Source organism: Cydia strobilella, chromosome 7 (genome assembly GCF_947568885.1).
Source record: "Cydia strobilella chromosome 7, ilCydStro3.1, whole genome shotgun sequence".
Lineage (NCBI taxonomy): Eukaryota > Metazoa > Arthropoda > Insecta > Lepidoptera > Tortricidae > Cydia > Cydia strobilella.
This window is the reverse complement of record NC_086047.1, coordinates 2952396-2966379: the sequence shown is the minus strand read 5'-3', so window position 1 is coordinate 2966379 and position 13984 is coordinate 2952396. Positions and strand designations below refer to the sequence as shown.

The 13984-nt window shown below is 34.2% G+C and overlaps 2 protein-coding genes across 2 annotated transcripts; both read right to left on the bottom strand.

Annotated features, from left to right (window-relative positions):
• Window positions 1-77: 77 nt before the first annotated feature.
• Window positions 78-4429, bottom strand: LOC134742917 (glutathione S-transferase 1-like). Its single transcript, XM_063676125.1, has 5 exons — window positions 4292-4429; window positions 4054-4112; window positions 1807-1948; window positions 1192-1385; window positions 78-227 (listed from the first exon to the last, which is right to left on the bottom strand). The coding sequence occupies exons 1-5, from the start codon at window positions 4427-4429 to the stop codon at window positions 113-115; spliced, it is 648 nt and encodes a 215-aa protein (XP_063532195.1). The 3' UTR covers window positions 78-112.
• Window positions 4430-9247: 4818 nt separating this feature from the next.
• On the bottom strand, window positions 9248-13543 carry LOC134742916 (glutathione S-transferase 1-like). The gene is made up of 6 exons (XM_063676124.1): window positions 13452-13543; window positions 13053-13190; window positions 12164-12222; window positions 11128-11269; window positions 10612-10805; window positions 9248-9390 (listed from the first exon to the last, which is right to left on the bottom strand). Exons 2-6 carry the CDS (start codon window positions 13188-13190, stop codon window positions 9276-9278), a joined length of 648 nt encoding a protein of 215 aa, XP_063532194.1. The 5' UTR covers window positions 13452-13543; the 3' UTR covers window positions 9248-9275.
• Between the last annotated feature and the right edge of the window lie 441 nt (window positions 13544-13984).

Genomic DNA, 13984 nt, shown 5'->3' with positions numbered 1-13984 from the left:
TAATAATATTATTTATTTGAGATAAAGTATGACTTTTTGTCAAAAAGCGACCTTAAAAAAAAGAACAATACGTTACGTAAAAACCACAACACTCCATTGGATCTGTTTTAACTTAAGCAAGTTTCGATTTAATGAAATGTTTCATATCCTCAAGACCTTTTGCGTTGCCCTTTTGAACGTATGGTCGTTTCTCTAGATCCCTTAGCCACGCCTGCGTTTTGGGGTATCTGTAAAATATAACATGATTAAATAAAAAAAAAAACAACGCAATGAAGTGATTTTGATAAAACATAATATATCTCTCATACCACCGCTATAAAACCTTCTTTCAAATTATAAAAAAGGCAACCAAACTTTACTTGTTTCAGAGCTACGATGCCACAGATAGGTACACAGACAAACACACACACACACACAATATGGCAGTTAAACTTATAACACCCCCCCCCTCCCCCCTTTTTATGAAGTCTTACTATGCTTGAAAATATTAAAACGTAGACAGTATCGGTATGAGAAGGTATAATTTGTATGAAATATACTCATGGACAAAATTTAAACTGTGAATTGAATTTCTAATTCGAATTTTATATTAAAGGAAAAATTTAAAATTTACGCTTCCGGCAGGAATTTGTAGTATCGCTCGCAGACGTATCTGCTGCTTGATAAAAAATTGAATTTTAACTATAGCATATTTTACTAATACATATTATACATATTTATACTAATATAAACAAGCATTGCTCAAATTACATAATGATAAGTATATTTTCTGAATTCTTCAACTGAATTAGTTTGAGATCATCGACACTAACAGGCCAATTTGAACCTACATTGATATTAGAATGACATCTAACTGATGTCATTCAGTTATCACGCCAACTGATGTGATATTCGCCTTAGCCAGGCACCTAGTGACATCTACAGTTGAAGTGAATTCCACAAGTAATTTTTTTCGACTAACTACAAATGTTAAGAAACTAAAACCCGTTTTGAGCTATGTCGGGTCCAAAGGTCCCCATCACTATAATTAGCAGTGTTACCCCGCTGTATGGCAATGGAGACCTATTGGACAAGCCATGACTCAGAACGGGGGTCATTCTAAGCTTAGAGCCGGCGTAGCTTTATTTTGACGTTCATTAGCGCATTGTAATATGCCTACTTGAATAATAATCTTTATCTTAGATAACTTACTTTTGAGCGTTGAGTTCCAGAAGTATAAGAAGGCTAGTGACCGTCGCGTACGCTGCGATGTCGGCGATGGTGATATTATCACTAGCCAGATACTTGGTCCGGGACAGGAACTCCTCAATAAAGCCGTACGCCTCCTCGACGGCGTCTAGGTTCTTTTGAGGGATGTCCTTGATTCCTTCTGTTATTAAACGGAACTGGAAATGAATTAACATTGATTTTAAGTTACCCATTCTTTCACGGAAGTTTCTGGAATTGAACCACCATAATTCTGTTCATAATTTTATACTGTTTATTATTTTATTTTTAATTCTGCTTTTTACATTGTGATATGATTGTGTTGGACCTATGTTGTCTTGAATAAATGGATTTATTATTATTTATTATAACCACCAAAAAAATAATTGCGAGTGGTTCAATTTTTTTTATTATAGGTATAGGTTCAAGTTCATAGTTTCTTTCTATTAGACAGTCATGGTTAGTGCAACTGGACCTAAATTAATTTTATTTTCTAGTTAACTAGATGATTTCCGTGATAACTAGATTTCAACTAAATTGGTTGAATTGTTTAAGCTTGAAGAGGTAGACTGACGAACAGAGTTACTTTGTTATAAATACCGCTATGTTTCGCAGTCTCGGGAACAAAATAGTGCTGTTGAAGAAAAGTTTTTGGTTGACGAGAGCCCTTTGCTTGGTGTCTTTCGGGTAGAACGATTCTTGCTTGCCGTATACATCGGCGAGGTACATCAAAGCGGCATGGCTGAAACAAGCCAGGAGTTTAAAATGGGATTTTTTTACCACAGCATCTCGTAAAAGCTCTCTTTATTCGTCAAGAACTGATGAGAAAATTGCATTTTATCGACACGAGTGGCAACGTGATTGGGTGCAAATTTTGAGTTGTATCCTCATATTGAATTGACTTTTAAGTGATGATTTCGAATGATAAATAATATATTTATAAGCATTCATTTGTTAGTATTTTCCTGTGGTGTTAATGCCTATATATATATGTACCAAATTATCATGTAAGTAATTATAAAAACGGGTAATAGCATATACGATACTTTACTTTGGGTAACGTAATGGAATTATTTTACTAACAGCAACTTTTTTAAGAGGTGGCGTAAAGCCAGGAAATTAGAAGGACACAAAAGATATCTTAATTCTACTCGAAACATGCGACGGATATATGAGCATGTGCGAGTTTTTATTTACCCTTTATCTCGATTCCTACTTACTATGAAAATATATACTTACGTTTAATATCAAAAACATGTTTGTATGTATTGTGTATGTGTGATGTAAAATAATGAAATTAAATTTAAATAATTGTGTAATCTATAAGAAAGGTAATATTGAAATACCTACATATCTGTAGGTAAATATACATTTTTGACTATTGTGTAATTGAATAGATTGGAATAATTGTGTAATATATTGAATTTCAAATTGAAATAATTTAGTTCAGTAAGTAGTAATACTCGTAAGGTTCATTTAAGCAAAGAGGATATAATAAGATAGACTGTCATAGTAAATTTTGTAACCACTGTAAATTCACTGCCATCTATCGACATACTTTAAAACTAAAAATGAAGATTTATAAAAATACGTTAAAATGTATTTAAATATGGATAAATGATTTTTTTATTTGCATTAATTATTTTTATATGATTTTGACCCATGTTCTTTAACGGATATGCGTTAAAATTATAAATAACAAACGAAACCGTCAACGCCCTCTATACGAGAGTAGGCCAAAGCTAGTGGCGCCATCTGATCGAGAATCAAATTTTCGTGATTTTCGAGGCACGTTTTTTCCTTAGACTGTCTTCTATCAGATGTTCTCAGACTCATATTCTTGCTCCTCCCTCATCTACTTCTAAATTTTATAATAGCTCTTTTACCTTCCGGGCTGTTCGGCTGTGGAATGCTTTACCAGTAGAATTAAGATTAGCTAAATCTCTCCCCATATTCAAAAATCAGCTAAAACTATACTTTCTATCTCTGCCTTAAGTTGCCATTTTATATATTGTATATTTGCTTGTATAAATATATATTATATATATAGGTATTGTATTGTATATTTATTTGTGTGTTAGGTTTTGTTTTAATACTTATATGTATAAGTAGTAATTGTAGTATGTGTGTTTGTGTTTAATAGTCTCCATATTTAGCTCATTGCACTACCTGTTGACTTTTGTATGAGTTCTACATTTCCTGCTACCCAAAGGTTGTCTGGAAGAGATCGCTTTTTAGCGATAAGACCGCCTGTTGTTACCTGGTTCTATTTTTTCTTTAAATATTTCTTTGTAGTTTTACATGTATGTAAAATGTATAATTTTGGTGCAATAAAGAATATTTACTTACTTACTTACTGTATCCATCTATTACGGAGTTATATCTATCTTTGATTTAAGGCACTATTGTATTAGGATTTACCTGTAAAAATAGTTGCTCTATTTAATAATAATAATAAAAAAAAAACAAGCAGAGAAAGCGTTATTATTGTTTGCCCTTGATGGTGGGTAACAAATCCCTTATAGGATCCCGATCCGAGGATACAGATCCCTTATAGGGATAAGTCCGCCTTTGTACATTGTATATATTTATGTTCTTTTATTGTGTTTGTAATCTGTCTTATGTACAATAAAGTTTTTACATACATACATACAAATAACAGGATTACGTAAGTTGTTTTTTGGTATGTTGTCAGGAATGTTAAAACGTGTTTTTAATTTTGTCGTACGCACTCACGGGCGCACGCGTATAGCATCTATAGAAAATATACTAGATCTATGTACTAACATCGAATCTTATCCTAAAGATTTTGTAAAGTTAGAAAGCGACTCCTGTGCTTCGACATACCTGTCGTGTATCACCAAACTGCCGTCCTCCAGAACAGGAATGGTGTGTAAAAGATTTTTCTAAAAAAAAAAAACATAAATATCACTTAGTGTTAAAGTAACTCCAATAAAACCGACTATGTTTTATTTTATTGGGGATAGATGGTTGTTTTATAGACAAAATTGACTAAGGCTAAGATACACAAAGAGCATTGCGTTTTTGGCTGATACCTACTGACGGTGAGACATTTCACCCTTACCTTCAAAAATTCGGGTTTTAAATGTTCTTCCTCCAAAATGTTGACTTCAATCAGCTCCACGGGAACGTTGAAGAGCTCACATGCTACCATGCACGCCCTAGACGGGGGGCTCCAGTCCGATTTGTACAACTTTACCATCTGAAAATGTTTTTTTTTTAAGTCCTGGACTCGTAGATTAATAGTAGGTGTTGTGTTATTTTAAGTTTTGTCTATTTTAAATTAAAATTGTTAGACTTGCGGATACAAAAATTAGAACAAAATGAAAGCTGTCATCACTACACAGATTAATATGCCATTTTTATGCTCTTCATTAGCTGTTCCACTTCGCCAAATGCGGCTTTCCGAGAGCTAATTCATTAAAAATCACTTTATTACTATATTGCCCCAGTAAGCATAACAACCATAACATTGCAAAACTTGTTTTAAGTATGTGTGTATATAAATATCAAATTAGTCAATCTGTCTTTGAAAAATTACGAAAAAAACCTTCAACCTAAGTTTTCAAGCCAGTTAAAAACTAACTCGCTAACTAACTAAAAATAACTCTAACCTCGATAAGGCGAAATCCTCCTTAACACGAAATATAAGCTATTCCTTTCCCTTCAAAGCTAAAAACCTCTACAACTCGAAATATTAAACCTCGTAGATAATTTTATTATAACTCGAAAATTTGCAATTGAACTCTATATTTGGAAAAAAAATAGACGTATTGTTTCATCACCTCTATAAATCAAATTTATTAAGTAAAATAAACCTCTGTAGCTCGAAGAAAAGAATAACTGGTACTATATACGTTTTTGCGTAATTACTAATTACCTGTATAATGCCAATTGTTCATTGGTTTTACATCTATAACTCGAACTTATTTTAAACGAACCAAAACCTTTTAAGTCGAAGTGTTTCTAGAAAGATCAAATTAGAGATTGAAGAATTAAGCATTTCATTTACATTGAAAAGATAATATTATTTATTTAATTTGAATGGGGGTAAATTAGTATATAGATTTATAATAAAAATAATTTTAATAAAATATGATAATGGGGGTGAAAGTATTTTATAAAGAAAAAATTATTTAATTTATAATAAATTAGTATTGTGAAAGAAATTTGAAATATGTGAAAAGTGAATTGTGTAACATAGAAACCTCTAAGTTGCTACCCTCCCCTCCATAAGACGAAACCTTGTTAATACGAACTTTTAGGCGTTTCCCTTGAGATTCATGCTATCGAGGTTCCTCTGTAAATAGGGTCAAAATTCCTTTCGTTCGTCTTATGTTTGTCCCCAAAAAATGTGACGGAGTGGAGATTTTTATATGGCGTGAAATTTACTTTTAAATTTTTCTCAAGAGAATTATAAACTACAGCTAGATATACATGCAATATCGCTCAACTTTTTTATTTATTTGATAAATGACAAAAATAGACAACAGAAACAAGACAACGAACGGCGATTTTGACGCATTTATTGAAATACTCACGTTTGCTCGCTACCAGCGTCCGTCACCAATTAACAATCTGTTCATTGCTATTTATAGTACGTTTGATAAGTTGTTTCCATCTGAACAGAAAAGGTGTAACGGCAGTTTTGCGACGCATACGCCATTTTTGATATTTTTAACGCGAAACTAGTTGTATTATCGCGTATCTTACATACTATAAGTCATAGTGACTTGCGTTTAGTTATTAGTGATTATTAAATTTTGCTCTTGCTACAGCAGGTGGTACTAAGAGCAATACTCTTAAGAGGAAAGGAGCCGAACGCTTCTCCATATATTATAAACTTAGTCCTCATTTTCTTTTCCAGGCATTAACATTATAGAAAATATTTTTACATAATTTGATGTATATTAACTATAGATATGCCCTTTCGTTTACTTTCTTATCTAGGCATTAACATTATGGAAAATATTTTTACATAGTTTGATGTATATTAACCATAGAGCCCGTGCGTTTGCTTTTTTCAATTTTTTGATTATTATAAGAGTTAGGACTAGGAGAAAAAACAAATTCTAAACAAATTTTAAATTGCTTCTCTCTTATAAAAAACCGGCCGAGTGCGAGTAGGACTTGCGCACCAAGGGTTCCGTACTTTTTAGTATTTGTTGTTATAGCGGCAACAGAAATACATCATCTGTGAAAATTTCAACTGTCTAGCTATCACGGTTCATGAAATACAGCCTGGTGACAGACATACAGACGGACAGACGGACAGCGGAGTGTTAGTAATAGGTTTAAAATGAAATGAAGGTACATAGCTCAGGTCGATATAAATTCTGTCAATTTATTTTCAATAATGTTAATATCCAGAGAGGAAAATGGGGACTTTACATTTTATCAACTGTAACATTAGTTACATGTATAACAGCAGGAAAACAAGCGAAAGTCGCGGCCATCGATAGTCTTGACATAGAGTCTGTGAGGAAAGAGAAACATCGTGGCAGAAACGGGAACTAACATCAGTTTGACACCTGTCATGTAAAAAGTAAACAAAATTCTATCATTGTTCATAATTATGTTCTTATCCGACATGTATCCAGGCACAGTTGAACAAATTACGTCACAGTCTGTCGATTTAAGGAGCGAACGATAAAAGTTTCAGAACCGCTTGCGGTGGTAAAGCTTGGGACGGATCGTAAATCACAATTTAAAGATCAGGTGGTATAATAGAAAGAGTGGTGTATGTCAACTAAGTATGGTTTTAGTGGAAACGGGGTATATTTATTTTTAAAAAGGTTTGAAATTGGGTATCAAGGTATCTTATGATCTTATGCCATCTAAGGTTAACTCTTCAAATGCTTGGTATATTTAAAAAATACCTAGAATATAAATGGAGATCAAGCTTTGCCAGAACTAAAAAGCGTAAGAAGTTAAAAAGTTAAAATGATGACCTTTTAAGGTTTTGGTTGGAGTTTGCAAATAAAATCTAGTTCATGTGTGAATTATTTTATGGCATTCGGCCTTAATTCGGCGTCAGATTATTGAAATGGGCACTATTTAACAAGTAATTAATCCACCATATCTTAATCTGACTCGCTCGAGTATTTCAAAATGGCGATTTTTTTACTATTCTGACGGGCTGTCCTTGACTTCCTGCTCGGTGTCAAGGACGCATACTTGGTGGAGGTACTCAACAGGATTCTTGGACTCCCCGACCATAAGCAAGCGTTTCGTGCGCTGCGCATGAATGAAGGCATGACATTGACTGTAATTTTTTTTCAGAAGGTACTGAATAAAATAAATCAAATATTAAAATCTCATCGTGCCGTTTGGCAGAGCCAGCAAATTATCTGCAATGCAGGTTCACGGGGCTGATTGGTAGCTCTATTCAATTATGAGATTATTTATTATTTATTTAATCATTTATTTACTGCGGTACATGAAATACAGTGAAATAGTACTGCCAAACTGCGAAGCAAATAAAGTTAACTCGTTAATAATATCAGCCCGCGACTTCGTCCGCATAGAAGCCGTTAAAAACGTTCAACCGTATTTTCTCCTTTATTTTGACCCTTGGGGTCTAGTAAAAGAAAAACCTTTCGTAATGGAGCTCTGTACTAGCGTCTCCCGAGCTCGACGCAATGGTGGCACAACTGCGCAGCAACACCATTTTCCATAGCGCTGACTAGAGGCCACTCTCAAAAGACGCTAGTGTTTGTCTTAAACATCTGAAAAATATATATTAGTTTTAATCGTTTTATTTTATAAGTAGTCTTAATTTTGTTTTATACAATTAATGTAAATTTTATTTATCATCTTTTCTATATATTCTAATTTTATAATTACATATCTATAGTAAGGTGGGCTACCTATTGCTAATTTAATAAAATTCCTTTATCAACTTGTTTTTTTTTCAACAAAACTTAATTTCGCAGTGTATGTTGTGACATACATGATTTTTTTCCAGAATAAGGCGAATATTTTTAAATATATTTTTTCATGATTAGACCCATCATACTTCATTAAAGCAAAGAAAAATATATTTTTTGATTTTTTTTTGCCCGCCAAATTAAGTAAGCCAGTACAAAAAAGTTACTTGTTAATGAACAGCCAGTGACTAAATTGTAATTACACGATAGTTGGCGCTGTACCCATGTCCCATGTTTATAGAATTGATTCGCTGGAAAGTAAATAGGTAAGTAAAGCATCCCGATAAACAAACCTTAAATATGGAACAATTACTACTTCGTAACTTAGTGGCCATGTTACAGAGTAATTTAGAATTGTGCCCCAAGCCCAGAAATGTCGGATTTTTAACTCGAATTAAGTTGGTAGCCTATTTCTATCTATCCAAACCTCGCTAATGAGGTAACTAGAACTTGTATAATCCGTTTCCAACTTTGTTGCCCAAGAGCAGAAAAGATTAATTGAAATTTAAAATGTTGACGTCAAACCTGGGAGGAACTTTGTGGTTCGTATCTTTTATTATTACGAAACTTTTGCTTGAGAGGCTCTCCAAGTGGGAAAATAGAAGATAACACGATGACGTTAATATTATTTTGTTTGAAAGTTAAAATCAAACATTATGTTACGTTACCTACGTTATGTTTCGTGCAAATCGTGCGCAACTTATCTTGGGCATCCCGTAGCAACGGAAAATACTATATTTATTCAGTCAACAAATATTTAATGTTAATTTGCAGTTTTTGTGGAGCAAACTTCAGTCGTGCGTCGGAGCTGACATACACATTTTTTTTGTCTAATAAATTTAAGTTTTAAGAGCTTTGAATGATTCACGGTTAGTTTCACTTGACTTATATTGACCGGGATATAGACCTTGATTACGTCTAGTCAAATTTAAGTTTTGTTATTTAGATACGATTTAGACAAGGAGAGTAAAATAAAAAAATATATATTTGGGTAAATCAATAATATGATTTATTTTAGATAAAATATGACCATTGTTGTTAAAAAGCGACCATAAATAAATAAAAACATACAATTGTCTTGTTACCTAAAAACCACACTCCATTGGATCTATTTTAGCTTTAAGCAAGTTTCGATTTAAAAAAAAGTTTTATATCCTCAAGACCTTTTGCGTTGCCCTTTTGAACGTATGGTCGTTTCTCTAGATCCTTTAGCCACGCCTGCATTTTGGGGTATCTGTAAAATATAATATTATTTAATAAAAAATATAAAACAATATAGTTATTTGATTTTGATAGATCATATCTCTGATCTCATACCACCGCTAGAAGCTTCTTTCAAATTATAAAAAAATCGGCCAAGTGCGAGTCGGACTCGCACACCGAGGGTTCCGTACTTTTTAGTATTTGTTGTTATAGAGGCAACAGAAATACATCATCTGTGAAAATTTCAACTGTCTAGCTATCACGGTTCATGAGATACAGCCTGGTGACAGACGGATAGACAGACGGACGGACGGACGGAGGGCGGAGTCTTAGTAATAGGGCGGGACCTTTGGGTATGGAACCCTTGAAAGGCAACCAAATAGGTTTACTCGTTTCAGAGCTACGATGCCACAGATAGATACACAGACAAACACCCCCTAAACCTATAACCTCCTTTTTTACGTTCGGGGTTAAAAATAAAGTCTTACTATGCTTAGAAAAATTAAAACGTAGACAGTATTGCTGGTAGGCTGTTTGAACGCTATGAGTAGGTTGGTATAAATTGTATGAAATAATTGAAAAGAACAGTCTTTTCGGCACACTTAAAAACTTTGAATTTTTTATTAAGGGAAAAATGGAAAAAATTACGCTTCCGGCAGGAATTTGCAGTCCCGTTTGCAAACGTATCTATTCTGTTTGATAAAAAACTTTAACTTTTATTTTTAACTATGGCATATTGGTAAGTTAAACAAGCATTGCTCAAATTAATTGCATAGGCGTCATCATGTATGCGGCAAAATACGATACTAAGGGATAAGTATATTTTCTGAATGCTTCAACTCTCTAGTTTGAGATCATCAACACTAACAGGCCAATTTGAATGTACATTGATTTCAGAATGATATCTGACTGAAATCGTTCAGTTATCGCGCCAACTGATGTGATATGAGCCTTAGGCAGGTGCCTAGTGACATCTACAGTTGAAGTAACACTTCTTAAATGTGAATTTTTCCACAATTATTATTTTTCGACTAACTACCAATTTAAGAAACTAAAACCCGTTCTGAGCCATACCGGGTCCAAAGGTCCCAATCACACTACCAGCGTTACCCCGCTGTATGGCGACGGAGACCTGTTGGACAAGCCATGACTCAGGACGGGGGTCATTCTAAGCTTAGAGCCGGCGTAGCTTTATTTGACGTTCATAAGCACATTGTAATATCCCTCTTTATCTTTAAAACACATATCTTACTTTTGAGCGTTGAGCTCCAGAAGTAAAATAAGGCTAGTGACCGTCGCGTACGCTGCGATGTCGGCGATGGTGATATTATCACCAGCCAGATACTTGGTCCGGGACAGGAACTCCTCAATGAAGCCGTACGCCTCCTCGGTGGGGTCGAGGTTCTTTTGGGGGATCACCTTGATTCCTTCCTTGAATATGGGGTCCTGCGGGAGAAGTAACATTGATTTTAAGTTGCCCATTCTTTCACGGAAGATTCTGGAATTGAACCACTATAGTTGTATGAGTGGTTAATTTTTTAATGTATAAATTCATAGTTTCTTTCTATCAGACTGTCGTGGTTAGTGCAACTAGACCTACATTAGTTTTGTTTTATAGTTAACTAGGTGATTTCCGTGATAAAAACTATCCTGTCTCACCCCGGAATTTAAACTATCTTCTCCAACATACATCATTTCAACTAAATAGGTTCAACTGTTTAAGCGTAAAGAGGTAGACTGACAAACAGAGTTACTTTGTTTTAAATACCGTTATAATTCGCAGTCTCGGGAACAAAATGCTGCTGTTGAAGAAGAGTTTTTGGTTGACGAGAGCCCTTTGCTTGGTGTCTTTCGGGTAGAAGGATTCTTGCTTGCCGTATACATCGGCGAGGTACATCAAAGCGGCATGGCTGAAACGAGTCAGGAGTTTAAAATGAGATTATTCACCACACCAGCTCGTAAAAGCTATTTTTATTTGTCATAAATTGATGAGAAAATTGCTTTTTTTCCACAAGAATGGAAAAGTGATTGGGTGCAAAATTTGAGTTGTATCCTCATATTGAATTGACTTTTAAGTGATTATTTCGAATATTAGTAAGTATTCATTTGGATTTGATTTGTAATGTTTTATAGTTAGGATTTTTCTCGCGTTAATGCCTAGATGCATGTACCAAATAATCATATAGTTATAGAAACTGGTAAGAGCGTAAGGTACTTCACGTTCCATCTATACACGACAACGTATCACGATTTGGTAATTAGTTTGAAGGTTGACGAAGACTGTTGAAGATTTTATTGATGTATTATTTTGTGACGAAGCTTGTAGCTGATTGTGAGTTTGTGTTCACCTGACGAAGCCTGCGTTGCGGATATAAAATTATGGTCCCTGAATAAAATATTAGTTTAAATTGGCCTCTGGGTCAAAAACTTTTTTAAGGTTTTGCGTCTTTTCTGTGGGCATCATTAAATAAACTTTCTCCCTATGAAATAAAACTATGAAAACGGATTATATCGCGTATATTGAATTTATAATACATCCCGACGATATTTTTCTCCTTATGTATAATTATGCATGTTAAAACCATGTGGTGGCGAGACACTGTCGTATTAACATTAAATTAAAATAAGATTAGTAAAGTTGGAAAGTGACTACTGTAAAGGGTATGATGATGGTTGTTCTTGTCTACGTGACAGCGTGATAAAATTGATGTCCGTCTCTTTCAAACCCGCGGTGTTAAAAAGTGACGGTTATTTTATCACGTGGATTAAGCCATCCATAACACGCCTGATGTACTTCGACATACCTGTCGTGTATCACCAAACTGCCGTCTTCCAGAACAGGAATGGTGTGTAATGGATTTTTCTGGAAAAAAATATATAAAATGTAACTTTATTGTTAAAGTAACTTAAAAAAATTGACGTCATATTTTATTCAATTGGGGGTAGAGGGTTGTTTTATAATTTAATAGACAAGTGTCAGGTAGTATAGAAGTGTAGTAGTTAAAGTATATTAAAATATTGTACAATATTCGAGTATTGGTCCTATGTGCAAAGAGCGTGCTGCTCGAAAAACTAAAAGCGATGGTGAAACTCGACAACTAAAGAATAATATTTAAAAACCGTTGCCCAGTCGTATATAAATTGATTCCAATATTGACTTTTTGTTTATTACGATAAGGTAGAAGATCAAACGCACAGAAGCCATCTTGTCAAACATAATCTAAAGATAATTTTGTACTATCTGACAGTTTTCTAATAATATTGTCTTCGGTTACCGCGATAGTTACTCATGAAATAAAACTATGAAAACGGATTATATCGCGTATATTGAATTTATAATACATCCCGACGTTTCGAACTCTTTACAGCGTTCGTGGTCAACGGGTGAAGTTTTCTAATAATTAATTGTTCCTTTGCCGCCAAGAAGGCCCCACACTATCGCACAAACAGCTAATAGCGAACGACCGCCGTTGTTGTAACTGTTGTAAGTTTTTAATTTCAACCTTGTAGTATATTAAATTGGGATGAAATTCGATTGTTTGACAAAGCAATGAAACAAAATAAATGCTACTATATTTGGTTTATGAAAGGTTCTAATTAGATTTAAACGGAGTGCACATGCTGAGTAGGCTGAGATAGACGAAGACCATTGTTTTTGGCTGATATAATGAAGATGAGACATTTGACCCTTACCTTCAAAAATTCGGGTTTTAAATGTTCCCCCTCCAAAAGGTTGACGTCGATCAGCTCAACGGGAACGTTGAAGAGCTCACATGCTACCATGCACGCCCTAGCCGGGGGGCTCGCGTCCAATTTGTACAACTTGACCATCTAAAAAAGAAGATGAAGTATCTTATTTTTATGCTTTGCCTATTTTAAATTAAAATTATTAAACTTGCGGACCGGATACACAAAACAACAACAAACTGAGAACTGTCATCACATTGCAAATCTCATTCTAAGTATGTGTTTAAATAAATATCAAATCAGTCAATCTGTCGTGATAAATCACAAAAAAAACAAAGATCCAGATTAATTGACAACTTAATTTTTCAAGCCGGTTGACTAGTAAATATTTATTGAAATACTCACGTTTGCTCGCTACCAGCGTCCGTCACCAAGTAACAGACTGTGTTCATTGTTATTTATAGTCCGTTTGATAAGTTGTTTCCTTCTGAACAGAAAAGGTGTAACCGTTGGCAGTTTTACGACGCATACGCCATTATTGATATTTTAGCCGTGATAATACTAGTTGAACAACAATCGCGTATCTACATATGATAGTCATAATGAATTGCGATTAGTTAAGTTCCTGTTGGTGATAATTATTTTTTCCCCTCACTAGCTCGGAAAGCCGTCTTTTATCCGTTAAAACAAGCCGGGAAAAACGTTTTATCCATTTGACCTTGGATGGAGCGTGTTTAAGTAGCTTTTGACAGATAACAAAACGTAAAACGCTCATAATAATGGTTCGTTCGATATGAATTATCATAAATAAATGGTTTGAGAATTTAATACAAAATTTAGCTTTATTTAATAATTTTAAGTCATAACCCTTAAATTCCATAAGAAACATTTGTTTTTTTATGATGTTGAATATAATTCTGAACGCACAAGTTGAGTCG